This window comes from Pelophylax lessonae (assembly GCF_965119305.1).
Source record: "Pelophylax lessonae genome assembly, chromosome: 2".
NCBI lineage: Eukaryota > Metazoa > Chordata > Amphibia > Anura > Ranidae > Pelophylax > Pelophylax lessonae.
In genome coordinates this window covers 5313240-5339554 of record NC_138769.1, presented here as the reverse complement: position 1 = coordinate 5339554, position 26315 = coordinate 5313240, and the positions used below count along the sequence as shown (strand labels likewise).

Below are 26315 nucleotides of genomic sequence, written 5' to 3'. Positions count from 1 at the left end.
ACATTTAACGGTTCCCACTACCTCCAGGTGCAGGGCGTAGCGATGGGCACTTGTTGTGCCCCATCCTACGCCAATCTGTACCTGGGGGAGTGGGAACACGCTCTTCTTGATTGTGACGAAACCTCGATGTATACGGACCACATTATTATGTGGGTCCGATACATCGACGACATTTTTATGCTATGGCACGGTCCACGAGACCTTTTGGACAGATGGATGGACAGGATGAACAGAAATGAGTTTGGCTTAAATTTTACGATGAACTGTGATCTTCAACAGGTTACCTTCCTTGATGTGGAAATCTATAGAGGCATGGATGGTGTTCTCCACAGTGGGCTTTTTCGGAAGCCCACTGCTGGAAACACCATACTACATGCCTCTAGTTTTCACCCCCAGAATTTGGTTCGGTCAATTCCATTTAGCCAGTATCTCAGGGCAAGGAGGAACTGTACCGAATTGGTGCAGTTCCAAAAAGCTGCTGACGATCTTCAACACAGACTCCTCAAAAGAGGATATACGAAATCTACCCTTAAAAAAGCTTACAAGAAAGCTCTGATGATTGATAGAGCATCACTGTTAGCACCAAAAACTCCGAAACCCACTGAGAACAGTCTCAGAATTATAACAAAATATTCGGAACAACATCCCGAAATTAAAAAGATCGTAACAAAATACTGGCATATGCTTTCTCTTGACCCCATTCTGGGTAAACATGTTACAGCATACCCTCAATTCACGTACAGAAAGGTCCCTGCATTAAGGGACCAACTTGTGCAAAGTGAATTTGGGGCCCAAAAAGGAAAAGACCATTGTAGAGTAAAAGGAACCTATATGTGTGGTACATGCAGGTATTGTAGATATATGCATACGACAAAAAACCCGACATTACCCAACGGCCAAATATTTAGGCCGCAACATTTTGCCAACTGCCGCACCCACGGGGTGGTATATTTACTCCTCTGTGGGTGCGGTTGTTTTTATGTCGGTAAAACAAAGCTCGAGTTTACAAAGCGAGCATGTAGACACATTAAAAGTATACAGACACGAAACCCAGACCTCCCATTGGGGCGCCATGCTGCTCTGGTCCACCCTGACAAATTTCCAAAAATTAAATTTTTAATACTCGACAGAATCCATCCTAGCTCCAGAGGAGGGGACTGGAATAAGACCCTCCTCCAAATGGAGTTACGTTGGATCTATCGTTTAAAGGCTACCGAGCCACCCGGACTGAATGATTTTATATCATTCAGACCGTTTCTCGAAGGTTTCACGTCTGGAGGCATGGAAAGATAACACAACAACATGCCCCCCACTCTGTTGAAAATCTGCATCTTGAAGGGGTTCCTTGAAGATGCTCTGCGGAGATATGAATGTTATGACAAACGCCCCTTTCTTCTTTTTCCTTTTTTTTTTTCCCCCTTCCGTTCCTTTGTTTTCCTCCCCTCTCTTTTTTGTTACATTATGTTTTCATTCATGTGATATATACTTTTTGAATAACATTTATTGGTGCACTTTTGTGCTATGTTTAAATTATTTGTATATATGGTGTTATGTAATTGTTATATTTTGCCTTCAAATTCTAGCACTCCTGTACACAAATGGCTCAGCATGTGCCGAAGCTATTCCATCAGGAGTTAAGTCCGACTCTCATGTTCTTTATATTAGGATAATATAAGTGTTCCAATCTACTAATATAGATTTGGGAACATTCTTTATAGGGAACTATGAAGGAATAGTTCTTGTGTTTGTTTTTATTTCAAACACTCCAACTCCCCGGTTCCTAATTTATAATGAAGCTTTAACTTCCTTCCCTAACTGTGTTCAATCTTTCAATGCTTTTAATAAGCATTGTTTTTGCAAGTGCATGTTTGTAGGGTCAGCCCGGCACGGAAAGGCGGACGCCACCTTGTGGCGCCCGCAGTTATAGGCATCCGCTTCTCCATCCCGACATCTATTAGATGTCGGCAGCGGCGGTCTATTACACTTGTTTGCGCTCCACGCTAACAAGTGTTTCCTCCGTGTCGGTGAGACGCATCGGCCACTCACGCTTCCGCCGGATATCCGGGTCGGGGGGCGTGTCTGGCTCTTACGTCCCAGGGAACCTCTGACGGCTACCTGCTGAACGCGGGCAATCCAGCTGATTTACTTTCAAGCTGATTGCCACGCTTTTTAAGCCCTGTGTGTCTGGCGTCAGAGCTGCTTGCTCTTTTGCCGGACACACGGGTCTTGTGAGGACCTCTATCCTCTGTCAACAACTTCTAAGCTGTTTCTAAGGTAAGAAAGGCTTCAGTTATTCTATTTCAAAGACTGCTGATCTATTTGATCAGTGCTATGATTGCTGACTTGTGCACGGTGCTTAATGGGATTTTCCAGCCCCCACTGTCTTTCTTTAAAGGGATTTAGATGCTTTACTATGGTTCCAATACCTGGCATGATACATTTACATTGATATTTTGTTTTTATTTTGGCTATTTACTACATATATTTTTTTCTTGATTCAATAAGAGTTATAATCCCGCCTTTTGACCTTATATAACAAGACATGAGGGGCTGAAGATTATCTCTTTTTTTGAGACCCTGCACATGCTCGGTCCTTTTTATTTGGACCCTGCAATAATTATGCGATTCTTGCCCAGCAGATTTGCTGTCTTTTGAGGTTCCAGCCGCCCCTACCCAGTCTGGTACCAAGACTGGTCTGCACAAAAAATCCTGAACACCTCAAAATCTTAGACTCTTGGCTTAGATCCAGAACATTGTGAATACGGCACTCCGGATGGATAACAGTGACATGCTGCCCATTTGTTTTTAATCTTCAGGCAGGCTACCTATGCTCATTATCACAGTGAACTATGTAAGTTACTATTCAAACTTTTCGTTCAATGTATTGCAACTATATATATATATGATGTTGGAATTAATATATATGTGCTAATTGTCCACAGACCACCCTCCAAGGGCACCCCTGAGGAAGGAGCCCAAGTGACTCCGAAACGCGTCGGGTTACAGCCCGGAGTTTTTTGTGGTTTTGAGTTCTACTGTCTCTTTATGTGCAATATGCTCTAGCTTGCCTTCTTGTTTTTATCTTCTTTGTATCATTAATAAAGAACTTACTTTTATACAAATTGGTTTTTTTTTTTTTTATATAATTTTGAATTGTGCCTAAAAAGTCCCACCCCTAGGGGAATCTCCTTCTTGGTTCTATAGAATTAAGGAGTGGATCATCCTTTTCAAAGAGAGCATCTGCCCAGGCCCGGGGGTCACCCGTTAAATAGGAGATGACGGTACAAACCTTAATTTGGTCAGTGGTGTAGGTTAGAGGTTTTAACAAAAAAAACAATCGACATGCGTTTTTAAATTCACGAAATTTGCTCCGATCACCAGAAAACACTATAGGAGGGTTTATCTTAGGCTCACGGGGCTGAGCAGCAGAAAGCTGTGTGAGACGGCCAACCTGCTGTCTCAAGGTCTGATTTTCGTTTTGTACCTCTGTAAGCGCAAGGATCAATGCATCTACTTGCTGTTTTAATTGTAGTACATGAGTGGATAATTCTGCTGAATCCATATTTTTTTTTTAAGGCTCGTTCAATCTGTAACGTTCATGCGTTTTTGTTAGTGGATGGATTTACAGCTGCAGAATTATTACACTCAGTAGCCTTGTAGAGATTCTGTTGAACAAACATATCCAACTCTCAGGACTTCATCATAGTGCACAGCCTGTTATGCATATATATATATATATATACTCAATCAGATGTTAATGGAGAGATAGAATATATGAGGATGTATAGATGAGAGACAGGCTATTGTATGGTGAGCACTAGAAGTAGTATAGGAGAGTTGCAGGTGATGGTAAGCAGATAGGTTCTGATGTCAAGTATAGTGCAGATGGTAAGAGGACACAGATGGAGTATAATTTAGACAGAGTAACCTAGTGCAAGGATAGTTGAAGGTAGTCCCAAGAGCTAACAGTCTATGCAGATGATAGGGAATAGATAGATAGATATAGTCCTGGTAATTGCAGTAGATGACAGTAGGAGATTGGTTAGTAAGGAATCCCCTGTGGGGTACTTATCACTTAGATAGGTTAGTAGTAACAGTGTCCATTAGAGAGAGGTGATCCCGTAGCGAGATACGGATCACCAGCGAGGTTCCGGCTTCAGTTCAGCAAAGGGAATAGTCAGCAGCTCCGACTTCACAGGAGAAGGTGCGGTGAACATGCGGTTTGAACGAGCAATGAGTGAGTGAAATAGCCGCTCATAGCGGCGCTCGGCAATGATGTCATCCGGTCTTAAAGGTATATGCGTCTCTTGTTACACAAGATGTGACGCAATTAGCAGAGGAGAAATATGGAAACAAGGGTACCAGAGGTACCAGAACATTACAAGGAGATGGTCAGAGACTGTAGACATACTAGATGAGATGATCAGAGACTGCACCCACACTACAGGAGATGGTCAGAGACTGCAGACATTTTATTAGCAGAGATCCTCGAGAAAAAAAAGGCGGTTGTTGCAATATTTTATGTCATACTATATTTTTACAGCGGTCTTTCAAACACAATATTTGGGTAAAAAATATAATTTAATGAATTAAAAAAAACACACAATAGTTACCCCTATTATTTTCTATAATTTGAAAGATGATGTTATGCGGAGTAAATAGATAGCTAACATGTCACACTGTAACATTGCGCACACTCATGGAATGGAGACAAACTACGATACTTAAACATTTCCATCGGAGACACTTTAAAAAAATGTTACTGGTTACCAGTTTAGAGTTACAGAAGTGGTCTGGCGCTCTAATTATTTCTCTCACTCTAACAGTCGCGGCGTGTGTGATTTATCCACCGTTTACATATGTGGGCGTGACTTACGTATGCGCTTATTTCTGCGCGACCACAGAGGAATGGGCAGCTTTACATTTTTTTTGGTTCTTTATTTTTATTTTGACACTGTCCCTTTATTTATTTATTTGTTTGTTTTATTGATCACCTTTATTCCTAATATAAGGAAAGTAAACATCTCTTGTAAGAGAAATAACCATGACAGCTCCTCTTTATGGAGACACCCCAAATCTCTCCTCTAAATTTTAAAGCAAAAGAAAACAAAAATATTTTGGCAAAAAAAGTCTTTAGTCCCGAGACCTGGAAGTGACATCAGAGGTCTCTCCGGTCCTCCAAGGTCATAGAGCCGAGTGGCGGCCATCTCACCCTCAACCAAACAGATACAGAGAGATATGACCGGATTGTCTGGTTCTATCATAAATCTCCTGGATCCTGGGAAATAATAGCTGAACACAGGGAATGTGATCTGTCTGATCTCAGCTATTTCCCTAATACAAGGATATCAGAGAATGGAAGTCTGATCATATCCAATGTGACTCTGTACAATGACGGGAGATACCTGTAATGATTCGCAAACCTCAATCAGGCTCAAAATAGATTTCTGCTGCTGGATCTAATTAAATAATTAGGTAATTGTAGTGCATGCACGAGGAGATCACACTGACATACATTGTTCAGGTAAATGATACTTCCTGTGTATTTCTAATGTACAGCGAGTTAAACAGTCAGTAGGCGGAGTCATATGTTAGTAGGCGGAGTCATATGTTAGTACGTCATCAGCATAATATTAGCATAATACTGATTATTTGCCGCTTTCTGATTAGTCATGTCCATTATAAGGAATCCCCTTCCAGTTTATGAATGGTATCTTCTCTTGAAGGCTCTGTGCCAAAAGCACCATCTTTCCCAGACATTCCATTCTCGGTGGAGGGGGTATCTAGTGACGGCCATTTTCAGAAAGGAAGACAGAAAAAAGATATGTACATGTACAGAGACACAGACATAGAAAAATAGACATTTCCCTTAATTTACAAGTGATTATTACATTCCTTCACATACCGTGTGCAAACACACAACTCTGCAGAATACATTATACAGAGGGAGGATTACACCGTCCATGTAGAAGGTAAGTCCCATCCAATCCCCACCTCCAGTCCTAGCAGTGTCCTCCCCGCTCCGTGTCTTTATATCCATACATTATATAGTAGAAGATCTGGGAGAGACGTATGTACAATGTCCTCTGCTTACTGCCCCACCCCCACCATTCCCTGTGGGTTCACATCTGCAGTGCTCAGCCCTCCTGAAGTTGCTGTGACCTGAACTGTGCAGACACTACAGGAGATGGTCAGAGACTGCAGACATAGTACAGGAGATGGTCAGAGACTGCAGACATAGTACAGGAGACGGTCAGAGATTGTAGACCTATTACAAGAGATGGTCAGAGACTGCAGACATACTACAGGAGATGGTCAGAGACTGCAGAAATACTACAGGAGATAGTCAGAGACTGCAGACATACTACAGGAGATGGCCAGAGACTGCAGACATACTACAGGAGATGGTCGAAGACTGCAGAAATAGTACGGGAGATGGTCAGAGACTGCAGACATAGTACAGGAAATGGTCAGAGACTGCAGAAATACTACAGGAGATGGTCAGAGACTGCAGACATACTACAGGAGATGGTCAGAGACTACAGACATAGTACAGGAGATGGTCAGAGACTGCAGACATACTACAGGAGATGGTCAGAGACTACAGACATAGTACAGAAGACGGTCAGAGACGGCAGACATAGTACAGGAGATGGTCAGAGACTGCAGACATAGTACAGGAGATGGTCAGAGACTGCAGACATAGTACAGGAGATGGTCAGAGACTGCAGACATAGTACAGGAGATGGTCAGAGACTGCAGAAATACTACAGGAGATGGTCAGAGACTGCAGACATACTACAGGAGATGGTCAGAGACTACAGACATAGTACAGGAGATGGTCAGAGACTGCAGACATACTACAGGAGATGGTCAGAGACTACAGACATAGTACAGAAGACGGTCAGAGACGGCAGACATAGTACAGGAGATGGTCAGAGACTGCAGAAATACTACAGGAGATGGTCAGAGACTGCAGACATAGTACAGGAGATGGTCAGAGACTGCAGACATGGTACAGGAGATGGTCAGAGACTGCAGACATAGTACAGGAGATGGTCAAAGACTGCAGACATAGTACAGAAGACGGTCAGAGACTGCAGACATTGTACAGGAGATGGTCAGAGACTGCAGACATTCTGTAGGAGATGGTCAGAGACTGCAGACATACTACAGGAGATGGTCAGAGACTGCAGACATACTACAGGAGACGGTCAGAGACTTCAGACATTCTACAGAAGATGGTCAGAGACTGCAGACATAGTACAGAAGATGGTCAGAGACTGCAGACATAGTACAGGAGATGGTCACAGACTGCAGACATAGTACAGGAGATTGTCAGAGACTGCAGACATAGTACAGGAGATGGTCAGAGACTGCAGACATAGTACAGGAGATGGTCAGAGACTGCAGACATAGTACAGGAGATGGTCAGAGACTGCAGATATTTTAATAGCAGAGATCCTAGAGAATAAAATGACGGTTGTTACAATATTTTATGTCATACTATATTTGTATAGCGGTCTTTCCAACAAAATATTTGGGTAAAAAATATAATTTAATGAAATAAAAAAAACACACAATAGTTACCCCTATTATTTTCTATAATGTGAAAGATGATGTTATGCGGAGTAAATAGATAGCTAACATGTCACACTGTAACATTGCGCACACTCATGGAATGGAGACAAACTACGATACTTAAACATTTCCATCGGAGACGCTTTATAAAATGTTACTGGTTACCAGTTTAGAGTTACAGAGGAGGTCTGGCGCTCTAATTGTTGCTCTCACTCTAACAGTCGCGGCGTGTGTGATTTATCCACCGTTTACATATGTGGGCGTGACTTACGTATGCGTTTATTTCTGAAGGACCACAGAGGAATGAGGAGCTTTACATTTTTTTATTTATTTATTTTATGTATTATTATTTTCACACTGTCCCTTTATTTATTTATTTATTTATTTATTTTTTGATCACCTTAAGTGCCGGTTCACACTTATGCGATGCGCGAAGGCTGCGAATTCACAGCCTGTTCCCGCATCGCAAACGCACCCCTGGCAGTTCACACTGCCATATGCGATACGCTGGGTGTGTCAATGAAATCTTAAAGACACCCCCAGTTTGATCGCATATCGCAATGTGATCTTACAGTTCGCACAGGATCGGATCACACAAGTGTGAACCGCTGTGCGATCTGATTCTGATACGGCTGAAAAAAAGGGTCCTGTGCGTCTTTGCTGCGGGTGCAGTGCGAATTTCAGCCATACAAAGTGTATGTCAGGTCCCCATTCTTCTCTATGGGAGAATCGGATGGGAAGGGACCGTCTGTCTGTTTCCATCCCTCCATATTTGACGGATCGGATGTCAGTGGACATGTCTCCGCTGACATCAGATCCCCCATAGAGATGCATGGGGAATCCGTTCAGATCCGCCAAAAAAACTGACAGGCGGATCTGAACGGACTCCATGTGTGAAAGGGGCCTTATTCTAATTATAAGGAAAGTAAACATCTCTTGTAAGAGAAATAACCATGACAGCTCCTCTTTATGGAGAGACCCCAAATCTCTTCTCTACCTTTAAAAGCAAAAGAAAGAAATATATATTTTGGCACTTTGACTTTAAAAAAAAAAAAGTCTTTATTCCCGAGAACTGGAAGTGACATCAGAGGTCTCTCCAGTCCTCCAAGGTCGTAGAGCCGAGTGGCGGCCATCTTACCCCATTGACTTCCTGCCTATCCATCACCTGGATCAGCACCGGGGGGGACCTCTCCCGCCACCTCTAAATGTGATCCTGCGGGGAATCCGTTGCTGGGATCATATTTATTAGACGCAGAATCGCACACAGAAAAAAATGATGCGGGATGATGGCAGCTAGCTCCTCCCATAACGCCGTTATTAAATGTCAAAGTAATGAGGTATATACCGTATACTGTGGGCGGTCAGCAAGTGGTTTAGACTGAAACATGTTGGCATTCAAAGATAGTTGGTGGAAGATTAAAGAGTTGATTGCTTAGTTCTCCAATCCCAGCGACAATCGCTCTCAGTCTGCTGCCACTTAGATTGTGTCCCGCAAGCTGGAAAATCTTTGTGCCGGGTGAGGCTGAGAGCGGCGTTGTTGGGTATCAGTGACAGCGCGGTGTGAGGAGGACCTGTCATTTGTCACAAGTTGGTGAAGGTGACAGAGGTCTGACCCACGTTTGTCACATGGACATCTTGGAGAGGGTTGGATTTTTTATTCATTAGTCTCATGGGATTCCAGATGGTTCTCCATCAATGTGTGTTATATGAGGGGGGAGGGGAGTGTACACTGTGACCTGACTGGGATCTGTATTCTCTCTGTGCAGGAATTGGTGTTCAGGAGGAAATATTCACCCGGCCGGGATCTGACCTTCTCATCCCCATCAGACGCCATCTCACCCTCAGCCATACAGATACAGAGAGATGTGACCGGATTACCTGGTTCTATCAGAAATCTCCTGGAGACTGGGAAGAAATAGCTGAACACAGGAAATGTTCTCTGTCTGATCCCAGATATTCCCCCAATACAAGGATATCAGAGAATGGAAGTCTGATCATATCCAATGTGGCTCTGTACAATGACGGGAGATACAAGGTGTATATATACAACTCTGCAGGAGACATGATACAGAGAAATGATTACATCATCCATGTAGAAGGTAAGTCCCATCCAATCCCCACCTCCAGTCCTAGCAGTGTCCTCCCCGCTCCGTGTCTTTATATCCATACATTATATAGTAGAAGATCTGGGAGAGACGTATGTACAATGTCCTCTGCTTACTGCCCCACCCCCACCATTCCCTGTGGGTTCACATCTGCAGTGCTCAGCCCTCCTGAAGTTGCTGTGACCTGAACTGTGCAGACACTACAGGAGACGATCAGAGACTGCAAACATACTACAGGAGACGGTCAGAGACTGCAGACATAGTACAGGAGATGGTCAGAGATTGTAAACATAGTAGAGGAAATAGGCGGAGACTAAAGACATAGTACAGGAGATGGTCAGAGACTGCAGACTTAGTAGAGGAGATGGTCAGAGACTGCAGTCATAGTACAGGAGATGGTCAGAGACTGCAGACTTAGTAGAGGAGATGCTCAGAGACTGCAGACATAGTATAGGATATGGTCATAGGCTACAGACATAGTACAGGAGATGGTCAGAGACTGCAGACATAGTACAGGAGATGGTCAGAGACTGCAGACATAGTACAGGAGATGGTCAAAGAATGCAAATATACTAAAGTAGATAGTCAGAGAATGAAGATTTAGTACAGGAGATGGTTAGAGACTGCAGACATAGTACAGGAGATGGTTAGAGACTGCAGACATGGTACAGGAGATGGTCAGAGACTGAACACATAGTACAGGAGATGGTAAGAGACTGCAGACATAGTACAGGAGATGGGTAGAGACTGAACACATAGTACAGGAGATGGTCAGAGACTGCAGACATAGTACAGGAGATGGTGAGAGACTGCAGACATAGTACAGGAGATGGTTAGAGACTGCAGACATAGTACAGGAGATGGTCAGAGACTGCAGACATAGTACAGGAGATTGTCAGAGACTGCAGACATAGTACAGGAGATGGTCAGAGACTGAACACATAGTACAGGATATGGTCATAGGCTGCAGACATAGTACAGGAGATGGTCAGAGACTGAAGACATAGTACAGGAGATGCTCAGAGACTGCAGACATAGTACAGGAGATGGTCAGAGACTGCAGACATAGTACAGGAGATGGTCAGAGACTGCAGACATAGTACAGGAGATGCTCAGAGACTGCAGACATAGTACAGGAGATGGTCAGAGACTGCAGACATAGTACATAAGATGGTCAGAGACTGCAGACAATATACAGGAGATGGTCAGAGACTGCAGACATAGTACAGGAGATGGGTAGAGACTGCAGACATAGTACAGGAGATGGTCAGAGACTGCAGACATAGTAAAGGAGATGGTCAGAGACTGCAGACATAGTACAGGAGATGGTCAGAGACTGAACACATAGTACAGGAGATGGTAAGAGACTGCAGACATAGTACAGGAGATGGTCAAAGAATGCAAATATACTAAAGTAGATAGTCAGAGACTGAAGATTTAGTACAGGAGATGGTTAGAGACTGCAGACATAGTACATGAGATGGTCAGAGACCGCAGACATAGTACAGGAGATGGTCAGAGACTGAACACATAGTACAGGAGATGGTAAGAGACTGCAGACATAGTACAGGAGATGGTCAGAGACCGCAGACATAGTACAGGAGATGATCAGAGACTGAACACATAGTACAGGAGATGGTTAGAGACTGCAGACATAGTACAGGAGATGGTCAGAGGCTGCAGACATAGTACAGGAGATGGTCAGAGACTGAACACATAGTACAGGAGATGGTAAGAGACTGCAGACATAGTACAGGAGATGGTAAGAGACTGCAGACATAGTACAGGAGATGGTCAGAGACTGCAGACATAGTACAGGAGATGGTCAGAGACTGAACACATAGTACAGGAGATGGTCAGAGGTTGCAGACATAGTACAGGAGATGGTCAGAGACTGCAGACATAGTACAGGAGATGGTCAGAGACTGCAGACATAGTACAGGAGATGGTAAGAGACTGCAGACATAGTACAGGAGATGGGTAGAGACTGAACACATAGTACAGTAGATGGTCAGAGGCTGCAGACATAGTACAGGAGATGGTCAGAGACTGCAGATATAGTAAAGGAAAGAAAAATGTCCGAATAAATAAGTCCCAAAAAAGCTGGTGTAGGGTAAAAAATAGATCCGCATGCACAATATTCCAAGGGGGGATTCTTTCCCGTGACACCAAGGGTATGTGAAGGAGGGGAACACCTCTGTGATTGGATATAGTAAGCAGCTTACCAGATTTCCGTGGCTGCTCAGATAATGAGTCAGCCTCTCCCAGCTAATAATCAAACCACTGAAGGTCAGATGTTACGTGATTATTTTTCCAAATAAAAGGAACCGCTTCTCGAGATGCGTGGAGGAATCGATATAATGAAAGGATATATGGGATTGTCGCTCCTCAGTATTTTTCATCGGTCATAAGTGAATATGTGGAGAAAAAAGCGAGGCCCATAGCGTAATCCCGTACAAACTTGTAATAATATTTATTAAAAAGACATACTCACAATGTACCAAATAATGACAGGCATATCATAGGCTGGACATGGGGTGAAGGTGCGGTGTCCCGCAAAAATCCCAGGCAGCAAACAGTGAAAGGCCGGCTAATTCCAGGGGGCGTGTGGACGTTGCGTCTGGAGTCGCCAACATTTCGTCATCAAAAGACGTCGTCTGGGCGTGACTCCAGACGCAACTCACACGCCTATGTACCCCCGCATCTCCGCTGAGTGGCCGCGAGTCCCGCCGCTGCACATCTGCAATCGGCGGAGGTGACGCACGCCAACCAATCCGCGATTAGCGGAAGTGATGTACGTCAGCCAATCATCTTGCACGCACACCGGCGGAAGTCATGCGGCCAGACAGCGCAGGGATGTAAACAGGATATGACGAGTCACTCCTCCCGTTGGTGATAATATCAAGGAAGTGAGCATTAGACAACGCCATATGAGGATGTCAACAAGATGAACATCCAATCATAAGTGCCCGAATGTTCCCACAAAATTGTGAAAAAACATAGAACAAAAAAGATGTTTTATGAGTCTCCCCCATTGAAAAATAGCCCAAATGTCAATTTCTATTTTGATGGAATAACATAGATGAGCGATATTAGCAGTACCCAGATTAGGAGGTCGGCTCATTGGTTGTTCACAGAAGAATGGGACAGCGGGCACTATATACAATATTACAAATGCAATACATAAAAAATGTATAATTTAAATAATCTCATAATAAGTCGTTATAATGAGACTTCTGGGCAATGTGTCATTTCATCTTGCTGTGCAAAATACAAAACGCCATCTAGTGGCCAAACAGTGTAGCCTTTAAATACCTATAAAATATGTATGTGAAACACATAAAAACATATAGAAAGTGAAATAAAAAATAAAAAAACTTAAAAATGTTCATTTTATAATATGAACATGTATGTGAATGACCCCATATACTTAAATAAGAAAAAATATAAAAAATGGTGAATGCAAAAAAATTCCACAAAGATCAGTGACGATCACACTCAAACATATAAAGTCCTAAGTGAAGATATGATCATTGACGGTCATATCTGAATCAATAAAGTGCTTATTGCAAAAAAAATTGGGCAGCAAGATGTACACCACGGCAGATGTAATACACAGACACATTATCTCAAAAACCTCCCAATAAAAAACATCATACATAAAAGAGAATTAAAAGAATTTAAAAAGATAAAATGTGTTAAAATCAGCTATTATTAATAAAAGCATTTACATCCCATTCCACATTTAACCCATAGGGAGTATAAGTTTTGAGAATATAGATCCAGCGAGTCTCCATTTTTGATATTTCTCGTCTTACATTGGATCCCCTCCAATGAGGTGAAAACTTATCTATCCCTATAAACAGTGTGTTTTTAGGGTTATTGTGATGACACTGGTCATAGTGTTTTGACACACTGTGGCCTGGGAAGCCCTTCCTAATATTGCTTGCATGTTCCTCCAACCTGATCTGCAATTTCCTCGTCGTGCGGGACGCCGCACCTTTACCCCATGTCCAGCCTATGATATGCCTGTCATTATTTGGTACATTGTGAGTATGTCTTTTTAATAAATATTATTACAAGTTTGTACGGGATTACGCTATGGGCCTCGCTTTTTTCTCCACATATTCACTTATGACCGATGAAAAATACTGAGGAGCGACAATCCCATATATCCTTTCATTATATCGATTCCTCCACGCATCTCGAGAAGCGGTTCCTTTTATTTGGAAAAGTAATCATGTAACATCTGACCTTCTGTGGTTTGATTATTAGCTGGGAGAGGCTGACTCATTATCTGAGCAGCCACGGAAATCTGGTAAGCTGCTTACTATATCCAATCACAGAGGTGTTCCCCTCCTTCACATACCCTTGGTGTCACGGGAAAGAATCACCCCTTGGAATATTGTGCATGCGGATCTATTTTTTACCCTACACCAGCTTTTTTGGGACTTATTCATTCGGACATTTTTCTTTTCTATACACAATACTGTGAATATTGGTTTTCATTCATTTGGACACCTTTTTATCATTTTTTGTGAATATTGATACTTTTAGCGCTACACTTTATGTTATATTGTTCTTTAGAGTCACTGTTAGTTGATTTTGTGTTGGCTGCTGTTACTTTTATTTTTCCACTCATTACACTAGCGCGGAAATTTTCTATATTTATTTGTATTTTGGTATTTACTAACACCCTTTCTGCTGCTTATCATTTACCATCTCCTATACGATGGCTGATTCAGACATTTTTGATTACAGGAGCAAGTATATTTTAGATGTGGGTGATGTATTTGACGGCAGCGGGGTCGTTTCAGACGACCTTGCTGGGCGTTTCTTACGTCTAAAAAATCTGATGACTGCAGAAACCCACACCAATTGGGATATCGCATTTCTAGAGAAGTACGTGGTGGATAAGATGGTCCCCCGTAGCCTCAGATGGGAGGTCAATCCCCAAAGTGACGAACCAGACATAGACGGCTGGTTCCAATACTTTAATGAGGCGGGAGTCAGATTTATTCAGTTCCTCATCAGTAGAAAGAAATGCAAATTGGTTAAGATCATTGAGGAAATAGAGACCTTAAAAACGTCCCTTGCTGATCTTAAAACAGATGAGGAATATAAGAAGAGATCTGAAACACTCAAAAAACATCTAGAAAAAGAAACGATTGAACAAAAAAACAAAAAGAAAAGAAAGTACAATAGGGATTTACAGGATTATAAAAATAATACTGTCTTTAAGTGGCAAACACTAAGACACCCTGAGGGCCCTGGGAATACTAACCCCCCCAGAGGAAGAAATGGAGACACAAACACAGTTCTCCATTCCCCTAGCCCCCCTCCCCCAGACCACAACAAGGGGGTAGAGGACATAAGCCCCCTCCGACAAAACAAGGACCCCAAAAACAAAGAGGGAATAATTCAAACAATTTCCAACCACCCTATAGAAACCCACCCTATAACAGGTGGGGGCAATAACAATAATAACAACTACAGAGGGTCTAATGGGGACTTTGCAACACCCAGAAACCCACTTTATAATAGGGAGGGTAATAGTAATAACAACTATTACAGAGGGTCCAATGCAGATTATATAACACCTAGGAGGTCTGAGATTCCCCTCCATAATCGGTTTACCCCATTGGAAAATGGAAGTTGGGACTCTCCTGTCAATACTGGAGAAAGGATTATTACCCGCCATCCCAGTGAGACCCCCAACAATGGGTGGTTAGACAGAAGACCTTTCAATGGGTATTACCCACCCAGAAACACTCCCCATTCTAATTATTCGTCCTTTGAGTTTCCACGGGAAGATAACTATCAACAAGGGGATTTTCACAGGAGAGGTGGAAACAAGAGACATATAGATCAAAGAGAGGGACCAGAGGGGGGAGGCGGACAAGGAAGAAAAAGAAGGAGGGTATAAAAGATCCGGGTATATTTAACTTGTCTAAGGCTCAGTTCTCTGACAATGAGAAAGCCGTTCTCCATCGCTGACTAAAATTTGCACCCCCTAAGGCGCTAAATAAATTTGACGTCTTTATGGATGTGCAAAAATATGTCAGGAAACTGAACATTCAGAGATATATTATCTCTAACCCCACCCGCACTATAAACAATACTGACCATAGGTATGTTCATACATCCCTGGCCAACGCTTCCTTGTTCAATCCCCCCGGAAAAATTGCCCCCTCAGTCGAGGTCTTCAAAGACCTGGTCTCTAAAGATATAGAAAACATCAGAGTAAAAAAACCTCCTAATAAGGATGAATTCCACATAGGACTTCAAACCTCTGTGACAATAAAGATATTGTCATCCGCCCCGCTGACAAGGGGGGCGACATAGTCATTTTGGACAAAGAGGACTATATATCTGAGATGAGAAATATCTTAAATGATAGAGACACTTATAAGGTCCTTGCCTCCAACCCTACCTTAAGATATAAAAAAGAATTACAATCTTTGGTGAATAAAGCACATGAGGAGGGAATTTTAAGTAAAAAGGAGAAATTATTTTTAATCCCCTCAGCTCCTCCTCTGCCCATTATTTATTTTTTACCTAAGGTGCACAAGAATCCCGTAAAGCCCCCAGGACGCCCCATAATTAGTGGGATCGACTCCCTGTGCTCCCGGATAGGCAAATATGCGGACGAGTTCTTGCAGCCTTTAGTTAAACAAATTCCATCTTACCTTAAAGACACTACCCATGTCTTAAATATCTTGCAAGACGTCTCCTGGAAAGAAGGATATACTGTATTATGGCTACAGCTGACGTAGCGTCGCTGTACACCGTAATAGACCATGAACAGGGACTAGAAGCTGTACGACATTACTTAGACCTTTGGAGCCCTTTACTTCAGGAACAAAAGAGTTTTATAATAGACATCATTAAATTTGCTATGTCACATAACCTCTTTTGGTTTAATAACACCTTCTATTTACAGAATAGAGGAGTCGCGATGGGAGCAAAATTTGCCCCCAGCTTGGCCAATCTTTTCATGGCCAAGTGGGAGGAGGATGTCGTCCTTACTAACCGACCGCCGCAATTAATTTTGTGGCGGAGGTACATCGACGACATCCTCCTCCTATGGGATGGCAGTGCCCCTTCGCTTGACTCCTTTATCTCTCGTTTAAATATTAATAACAGAGGTATTAAACAGGATCATACCAGTAGCTCTACTGACATCACTTTTCTTGATTTGAATTTAGTAGTACAGGGTGACAAAATCATAACTACCACTCATTTCAAGAAAACAGATCGGAACAGCTTCATTCCACGTGATAGCTGTCATCACCAATCATGGCTCAATGCTGTCCCAAAAGGTCAGTTCCTGCGGCTACGCAGAAACTGTACCCGACAGGAGGACTTCTTACTACAGGCTAATACCCTTAAGGCTAAATTCATAGAAAAAGGGTATGATGCCAATCAACTGGATGTCACTATCAAAGATATAGTAGCCATAGACAGGTCGTCCTTATTACGCCCAAGGTTGAAGGGAAACGACAATGAAGGTTTTAAAAACTCGTTTGTTACTTCCTACTCGACCCAACATTTTCTAATCAAGAAAATTATTAAAAAACACTGGCCGGTTTTAAAAAATGACCGGATTCTGGGCCCTATGTTATCCGAGCATCCCAAAATCATTTTTAGGGGAGTCCCTTCCTTGAGACACAAAATAGCCCAAAATGTTATCGAAAGACCCATCCAACCCACTTTCTTTGGTGATTTTAAGGGAGTTCCTTTAAGGGAAGGAAAGGGAAGGAAAATCGAGAAATTTGTATCCTCTGCAACTGGACGAGAGTACAAGATTGATTCACTTATCACCTGCTCGTCCACCAATGTTGTATATATGCTTCAATGCAAGTGCTGGCAACAATACGTGGGCCGCACGACGAGGAAATTGCAGATCAGGTTGGGGGAACATGCAAGCAATATTAAGAAGGGCTTCCCAGGCCACAGTGTGTCAAAACACTATGACCAGTGTCATCACAATAACCCTAAAAACACACTGTTTATAGGGATAGATAAGTTTTCACCTCATTGGAGGGGATCCAATGTAAGACGAGAAATATCAAAAATGGAGACTCGCTGGATCTATATTCTCAAAACTTATACTCCCTATGGGTTAAATGTGGAATGGGATGTAAATGTGTTTATTAATAATAGCTGGTTTTAACACATTTTATCTTTTTAAATTCTTTTAATTCTCTTTTATGTATGATGTTTTTTATTGGGAGGATTTTGAGATAATGTGTCTGTGTATTACATCTGCCGTGGTGTACATCTTGCTGCCCAATTTTTTTTGCAATAAGCACTTTATTGATTCAGATATGACCGTCAGTGATCATATCTTCACTTAGCACTTTATATGTTTGAGTGTGATCGTCACTGATCTTTGTGGAATTTTTTTGCATTCACCATTTTTTATATTTTTTCTTATTTAAGTATATGGGGTCATTCACATATATGTTCATATTATAAAATGAACATTTTTAAGTTTTTTTATTTTTTATTTCACTTTCTATATGTTTTTATGTGTTTCACATACATATTTTATAGGTATTTAAAGGCTACACTGTTTGGCCACTAGATGGCGTTTTGTATATTGCACAGCAAGATGAAATGACACATTGCCCAGAAGTCTCATTATAACGACTTATTATGAGATTATTTAAATTATAAATTTTTTATGTATTGCATTTGTAATATTGTATATAGTGCCCGCTGTCCCATTCTTCTGTGAACAACCAATGAGCCGACCTCCTAATCTGGGTACTGCTAATATCGCTCATCTATGTTATTCCATCAAAATAGAAATTGACATTTGGGCTATTTTTCAATGGAGGAGACTCATAAAACATCTTTTTTGTTCTATGTTTTTTCACAATTTTGTGGGAATATTTGGGCACTTATGATTGGATGTTCACCTTGTTGACATCCTCATATGGCGTTGTCTAATGCTCACTTCCTTGATATTATCACCAATGGGAGGAGTGACTCGTCATATCCTGTTTACATCCCTACGCTGTCTGGCCGCATGACTTCTGCCGGTGTGCGTGCAAGATGATTGGCTGACGTACGTCACTTCCGCTGACTGCGGATTGGTTGACGTACGTCACTTCCGCTAATCGCGGATTGGTTGGCGTGCGTCACCTCCGCCGATTGCAGATGTGCAGCGGCGGGATTCGCGGCCACTCAGCGGAGATGCGGGGGTACATAGGCGTGTGAGTTGTGTCTGGAGTCACGCCCAGACGACGTCTTTTGATGACGAAACGTTGGCGACTCCAGACGCAACGTTCACACGCCCCCTGGAATTAGCCGGCCTTTCACTGTTTGCTGCCTGGGATTTTTGCGGGACGCCGCACCTTTACCCCATGTCCAGCCTATGATATGCCTGTCATTATTTGGTACATTGTGAGTATGTCTTTTTAATAAATATTATTACAAGTTTGTACGGGATTACGCTATGGGCCTCTTTTTTTTCTCCACATATTCACTTATGACCGATGAAAAATACTGAGGAGCGACAATCCCATATATCCTTTCATTATATCGATTCCTCCACGCATCTCGAGAAGCGGTTCCTTTTATTTGGAAAAATAATCACGTAACATCTGACCTTCAGTGGTTTGATTATTAGCTGGGAGAGGCTGACTCATTATCTGAGCAGCCACGGAAATCTGGTAAGCTGCTTACTATATCCAATCACAGAGGTGTTCCCCTCCTTCACATACCCTTGGTGTCACGGGAAAGAATCACCCCTTGGAATATTGTGCATGCGGATCTATTTTTTACCCTACACCAGCTTTTTTGGGACTTATTCATTCGGACATTTTTCTTTTCTATACACAATACTGTGAATATTGGTTTTCATTCATTTGGACACCTTTTTATAATTTTTTGTGAATATTGATACTTTTAGCGCTACACTTTATGTTATATTGTTCTTTAGAGTCACTGTTAGGGTCCTTTCACACGGCCGCTCCGTGTGTCCGCAAATCATCCTATTTTTTTGCGGATGATTTGCGGACATCAATGTAAGTGAATGGCACTGCGGATGTCAGTGGAATACCATCCGCTGACATCCGATTTTCCTCCTTTCAGTTCTGTTCCGTTTTTACGAATGGAACAGAACCCCATTTTTCCATCCGTGTAAAAAACGGAAAGGAAGGAAAATCGGATGTCAGCGGTGTCATCCGCTGACATCCGCAGTGCCATATACTTACATTATGTCCGCATATCATCCGCAAGCGGATGGGATGATATGCGGGCACACGGAGCGGATGACACAAATATCATCGGCTCCGTGGAAAAAAAAAAAAAGTCCCGCAGCGGACTTAAGCAGCAGAGCAGCCGTCTGAAAGGAGCCTTAGTTGATTTTGTGTTGGCTGCTGATACTTTTATTTTTCCACTCATTACACTAGCGCGGAAATTTTCTATATTTATTTGCATAGTCATAGTAAAGGAGATGGTCAAAGAATGCAGACACAGTACAGGAGACGGTCAGAGACTGCCGACATAGTATAGGAGATGGTCAGAGACTGCAGACATAGTACAGGAGATGGTCAGAGACTGCAAACATACTACAGAAGATGGTCAGAGATTGTAGACCTATTACAAGAGATGGTCAGAGACTGCAGACATAGAACAGTAGATGGTCAGAGACTGCAGACATACTACAGGATATGATCGAAGATGAAGACTGCAGACATAGTAAAGGAGATGGTCAGAGATTGTAGACCTATTACAAGAGATGGTCAGAGACTGCAGACATAGTACAGGAGACATTTAGAGACTGCATCTTACTACAGGACATGGTCAGAGACTGCAGACATGCTACATGAGATGGTCAGAGACTGCAGACATACTACAGGAGATGGTCAGAGACTGCATACATACTACAGAAGATGGTCGAAGACTGCAGAAATAGTACAGGAGATGGTCAGAGACTGCAGACATACTACAGGAGACTACCAGAGACTGCAGTCCTAGTACAGGAGATGGTCAGAGACTGCAGACATAGTACAGGAGATGGTCAGAGACTGCAGACATAGTACAGGAGATGGTCAGAGACTGCAGACATAGTACAGGAGATTGTCAGAGACTGCAAACATACTACAGGAGAGGGTCAGAGACTGCAGATATACTACAGGAGATGGTCAGAGACTGCAGACATAGTACAGGAGATGGTCAGAGACTGCAAACATAGTACAGAAGATGTTCAGAGACTACAGACATAGTACAGGAGATGGTCAGAGACTGCAGATATACTACAAGAGTTGGTCAGAGACTGCAGACATAGTACAGGAGATGGTTAGAGACTGCAGGCATAGTACAGGAGATGGTTAGAGACTGAACACATAGTACAGTAGATGGGTAGAGATTGTAGACCTATTACAAGAGATGGTCAGAGACTGCAGACATAGTACAGGAGATGGTCAGAGACTGCAGACATACTACAGGAGATGGTCAGAGATTGTAGACCTATTACAAGAGATGGTCAGAGACTGCAGACATACTACATGAGATGGTCAGAGACTACAGACGTAGTAAAGGAGATGGTTAGAGACTGCAGACATAGTACAGGAGATGGTCAGAGACTGCAGACATAGTACAGGAGATGGCCAGAGACTGCAGACATACTATAGGAGATGGTCAGAGACTGAAGACTTAGTACAGGAGATGGTTAGAGACTGCAGACATAGTACAGGAGATTGTCAGAGGCTGCAGACATAGTACAGGAGATGGTCAGAGACTGCACTCATACTACAGGAGATGGTCAGAGACTGCAGACATAGTACAGGAGATGGTCAGAGACTGCAGACATAGTATAGGAGAAGGTCGGAGATTGTAGACCTATTACAAGAGATGGTCAGAGACTGCAGTACATGAGATGGTCAGAGACTGCAGACATACTACAGGAGACGGTCAGAGATTGTAGACCTATTACAAGAGATGGTCAGAGACTGCAGACATAGTACAGTAGACGGTCAGAGACTGCAGACATACTGCAGGAGATGATCGAAGACTGCAGACATAGTACAGGAGATGGTCAGAGACTGCAGACATACTACATGAGATGGTCAGAGACTGCACTCATACTACAGGAGATGGTCAGAGACAGCAGACATAGTACAGGATATGGTCAGAGACTAAAGACATAGTACAGGAGATGGTCAGAGACTGCAGACATAGTACAGGAGATGGTCAGAGACTGCAGACACAGTATAGGAGATGGTCAGAGACTGCAGACATTCTGCAGGAGACGTTCAGAGACTGCAGACATTCTACAGGAGACGGTCAGAGACTTTAAACATTCTACAGAAGATGGTCAGAGACTGCAGACATAGTACAGGAGATGGTCAGAGACTGCAAACATAGTACAGGAGATGGTCAGAGACTGCAGACATAGTACAGGAGATTGTCAGAGACTGCAGACATAGTACAGGAGATGGTCAGAGACAGCAGACATAGTACAGGAGATGGTCAGAGACTGCAGATATACTACAGGAGATAGTCAGAGACTGCAAACATAGTACAGAAGATTTTTAGAGACTACAGACGTAGTAAAGGAGATGGTCAGAGACTGCAGATATACTACAAGAGTTGGTCAGAGACTGCAGACATAGTACAGGAGATGGTTAGAGACTGCAGACATAGTACAGGAGATGGTCAGAGACTGCAGACTTAGTACAGGAGATGGTCAGAGACTAAAGACTTAGTAGAGGAAATAGGCGGAGACTGCAGACATAGTAGAGGAGATGGTCAGAGACTGCAGGCATGGTACAGGAGATGGTCAGAGACTGCAGACATAGTAGAGGAGATGGTCAGAGACTGCAGACATAGTAGAGGAGATGGTCAGAGACTGCAGACATAGTACAGGAGATGGTCAGAGACTGCAGACATAGTACAGGAGATGGGTAGAGACTGAACACATAGTACAGGAGATGGTCAGAGACTGCAGACATAGTACAGGAGATGGTCAGAGACTGCAGACATAGTAGAGGAGATGGTCAGAGACTGCAGACATAGTACAGGAGATGGTCAGAGACTGCAGACATAATACAGGAGATGGTCAGAGACTGAAGACTTAGTACAGGAGATGGTCAGAGACTGCAGACATAGTACAGGAGATGGTCAGAGACTGAAGACTTAGTACAGGAGATGGTCAGAGACTGCAGACATAGTACAGGAGATGGTCAGAGACTGCAGACATAGTACAGGAGATGGTCAGGGACTGCAGACATAGTACAGGAGATGGTCAGGGACTGCAGACATAGTACAGGAGATAGTCAGAGACTGCAGACACAGTACAGAAGACGGTCAGAGACTGCAGACATAGTATAGGAGATGGTCAGAGACTGCAGACATACTACAGGAGATGGTCAGAGACTGCAGACATAGTACAGGAGATGGTAAGAGACTGCAGAGATAGTACAGAAGATGGTAAGGGACTGCAGACATAGTAGAGAAGATAGTCAGTGTAACGGACCGTTTCAGCAGACAAGGGGTTAAAATCCGTTTAGTAGATATGCCCCTTTCTGCTAGACAGGCACAGCTACTTGCAGGAACACCATACTCCCGAACTGGGTACAAAATAGCACTCCAACCTGGAACCTCACGAATAGCTGCTAGCAGATGAACAGGAAAAGCATACATCAGCTTACACTCCTGGCAATCAGTCTCCAACAGCATACAGTGAATCCCCCCAAGCACGAGACAAGGCTCCGTGTGAAGTTCAAGCAGTGGACTGTTTATTAAATCCCCACAAACACATTATATACACTATCAGGTAATGTGAGTCTCATTGCATTAGCATATGCAGATAGATTTGTAAACAGGCACAAAATAACACTAAACTAATTATCTAGCCACCTGGCCAGAACAATGCAAGGTCATTAGCATGGAACAGGAATACTTAGCACACCCGACAATAGGTGTGGCAAAGCCACCTCATGCCAAAAGCAACATTTACATAACTTCTAAAATATGCATCACATTCAAATAAAACTTACATTTTCAGAATCAGCATACTTCAAATGCAAACATAACCAAAAATCATAGAAATCCCTCCAGGCGTTAAAAAGTTAGACGTAAGTCCTTTTCTGACCGACCGCAGGCACATTTTCATGCCCAAATACAGTCTTAAATGGGTAAAAGCCCCTAGGTCCATAGTCATATTGCAGCAGGCGGGCAACCAGGCTCCTCCAATGCAATGTGGCGAGACTGGTCTCGTCACATCTCTCCCCCTTTCCAAAAAGACTAACAGGGTACCTGACCTTCTGCCGGTCAGTGCCCTTGTTAGTCCAGCAGCCCACCCACAAAACAGAAACAGCAGTACAGCCCACCCAAAAGAACTGGCTACTACACCTGGGTAGAAGAGAAATTTGTCCATGTCCAGGTGCCTCACCTTGGCTGTGTGGGAGACTGGCAGACTGCCTTGGTGGGTTGCTGAGTGGGCAGAGACCAGCGGTACTCTGCCCTGGTGCCAGCACTACCACAGAAGTAGCCTGGTTGGAGACGGGTTGTTGGAGGGGGAGACCGACTGTCTCCCCTTTGGCTAAACAGCCCTGTTGCTGGGGGTCAGGACCGACTGTCCCTACCCCCTGTGCTGTGAGTGCAGAGACCACGGTCCCATCTGCACTGTTGGGGGGCTTACTGTCTCCCCCTGGTATGTTAAGCTGCTGCTGTGGGATGGAGACTGGGCTCCCAATTCCCAATAGCTCAATCTGCCACAGGGGGACAGGACCAACTGTGTCTGCCCCCTGTAACTCAATCTGCCGCTGAGGGATGGAGACTGCGCTCCCAATTCCCTGGATATCACTCTGCCAATGGGGAGAGGGGGTAACAAGCTCCTCTCCCAAATATACTTCCAGCCCCTGGGGAGGGAGACCGACTGTCTCTGCTCCCAATACAGTGTCCTGTTGCTGGGGAAAGGAGACTGGGCTCTCTATTCCCTGTAGGATACTCTGCCGCTGGGGCATGGAGACTGGGCTCCCAATTCCCGGCACATCACACTGCCGCTGGGGAATGGAGACTGGGCTCCCAATTCCCAAAAAATCATGCTGCCGCTGGGGAGGGAGGACACTGCTCTCCTCTCCCTGCACTTCACACTGCCTTCCTGGCATATCACTCTGCTGCTGGGGGGCAGGAACAACTACCTCTGCCCCCTGTAACTCAGCCAGCCGCTGGGGAGGGAGGACGCTGCTCTCCTCTCCCTGCACTTTACACTGCCGCTGGGGAATGGAGACTGGGCTCCCAATTCCCTGCAGGACCGGTGGAGAGACCTCGGTCCCATCTCTACCGGCCACCTGGGGTTCTTCCCAGTAAAACTTTACCACCTCGTCCCCTCTGAATGGGTCTGGCTCTGGGTCTGTCCTGCTTCTCTCCTGCTGAGCCTTCTCATAGTATTGGAACAGCTGCTGGTAGCCCTGTTCTAGCTCCATCTCCCGGGTCACCAGGTGGACCAGGTCTTGCTCAATTTCGTGAGCGTCGTCCCAGTCATACCTGCTCTCCCTCCACTCCAAGAGATCATTGAACCGGGCTTGTGTAGGGCTTCCAAATTCCAGCTCTGAAAAAGACTCCCATAACAAGCCAGGACCATCAAACTCCTCTCCCTCTGGCTTGTCATGCTCGGCTGTCCAGGGCAGGTACTGTGAAACACACCACCACAGCGCCTGGTAGGCATCCTCCAGCCACATCTCCTGCCATACCCGGAGCTCCAATTCTTTTACCCATTCCTCCCGGGGCTGCTCCCCCAGGAAGGGCATCCGCAGGGCTACTCGCTTCTGCAACCGCTGGTCTTCCTTGGGGAGTCTCTCACCCCGCTGGTACTCCACAATGCCCAGTGCCTGGTACCAGATGCCTTTACGGACTGCATCTCGGTCATCCATGGCACCCTCATCGAACTCCACTGCTGGTTCCATGCTGGTGCTGTCAGGGTCGCTGTACTGGGACATGCGTTGCCCTCAATTGTAAAATCCAGAGCAATGGTGTCTCCTGTAGCTGTCCTTCTGGCCGTAGGAACGATCTCGCCGCTTGCCACCAAATGTAACGGACCGTTTCAGCAGACAAGGGGTTAAAATCCGTTTGGTAGATATGCCCCTTTCTGCTAGACAGGCACAGCTACTTGCAGGAACACCATACTCCCGAACTGGGTACAAAATAGCACTCCAACCTGGAACCTCACGTATAGCTGCTAGCAGATGAACAGGAAAAGCATACATCAGCTTACACTCCTGGCAATCAGTCTCCAGCAGCATACAGTGAATCCCCCCAAGCACGAGACAAGGCTCCGTGTGAAGTTCAAGCAGTGGACTGTTTATTAAATCCCCACAAACACATTATATACACTATCAGGTAATGTGAGTCTCATTGCATTAGCATATGCAGATAGATTTGTAAACAGGCACAAAATAACACTAAACTAATTATCTAGCCACCTGGCCAGAACAATGCAAGGTCATTAGCATGGAACAGGAATACTTAGCACACCCGACAATAGGTGTGGCAAAGCCACCTCATGCCAAAAGCAACATTTACATAACTTCTAAAATATGCATCACATTCAAATAAAACTTACATTTTCAGAATCAGCATACTTCAAATGCAAACATAACCAAAAATCAT

The 26315-nt window shown here is 43.9% G+C and overlaps 1 protein-coding gene across 1 annotated transcript in view; it reads left to right on the top strand.

The window, feature by feature from the left end:
* LOC309545806 (uncharacterized protein) overlaps window positions 1–26315 on the top strand; it is a 286221-nt gene that overhangs the window by 33875 nt on the left and 226031 nt on the right. Inside the window, exon 2 of the mRNA XM_082245165.1 lies at window positions 9348–9680. Coding sequence (XP_082101291.1) covers window positions 9348–9680 — 333 coding nt within the window. The remainder of the gene's footprint in view (window positions 1–9347; window positions 9681–26315) is intronic.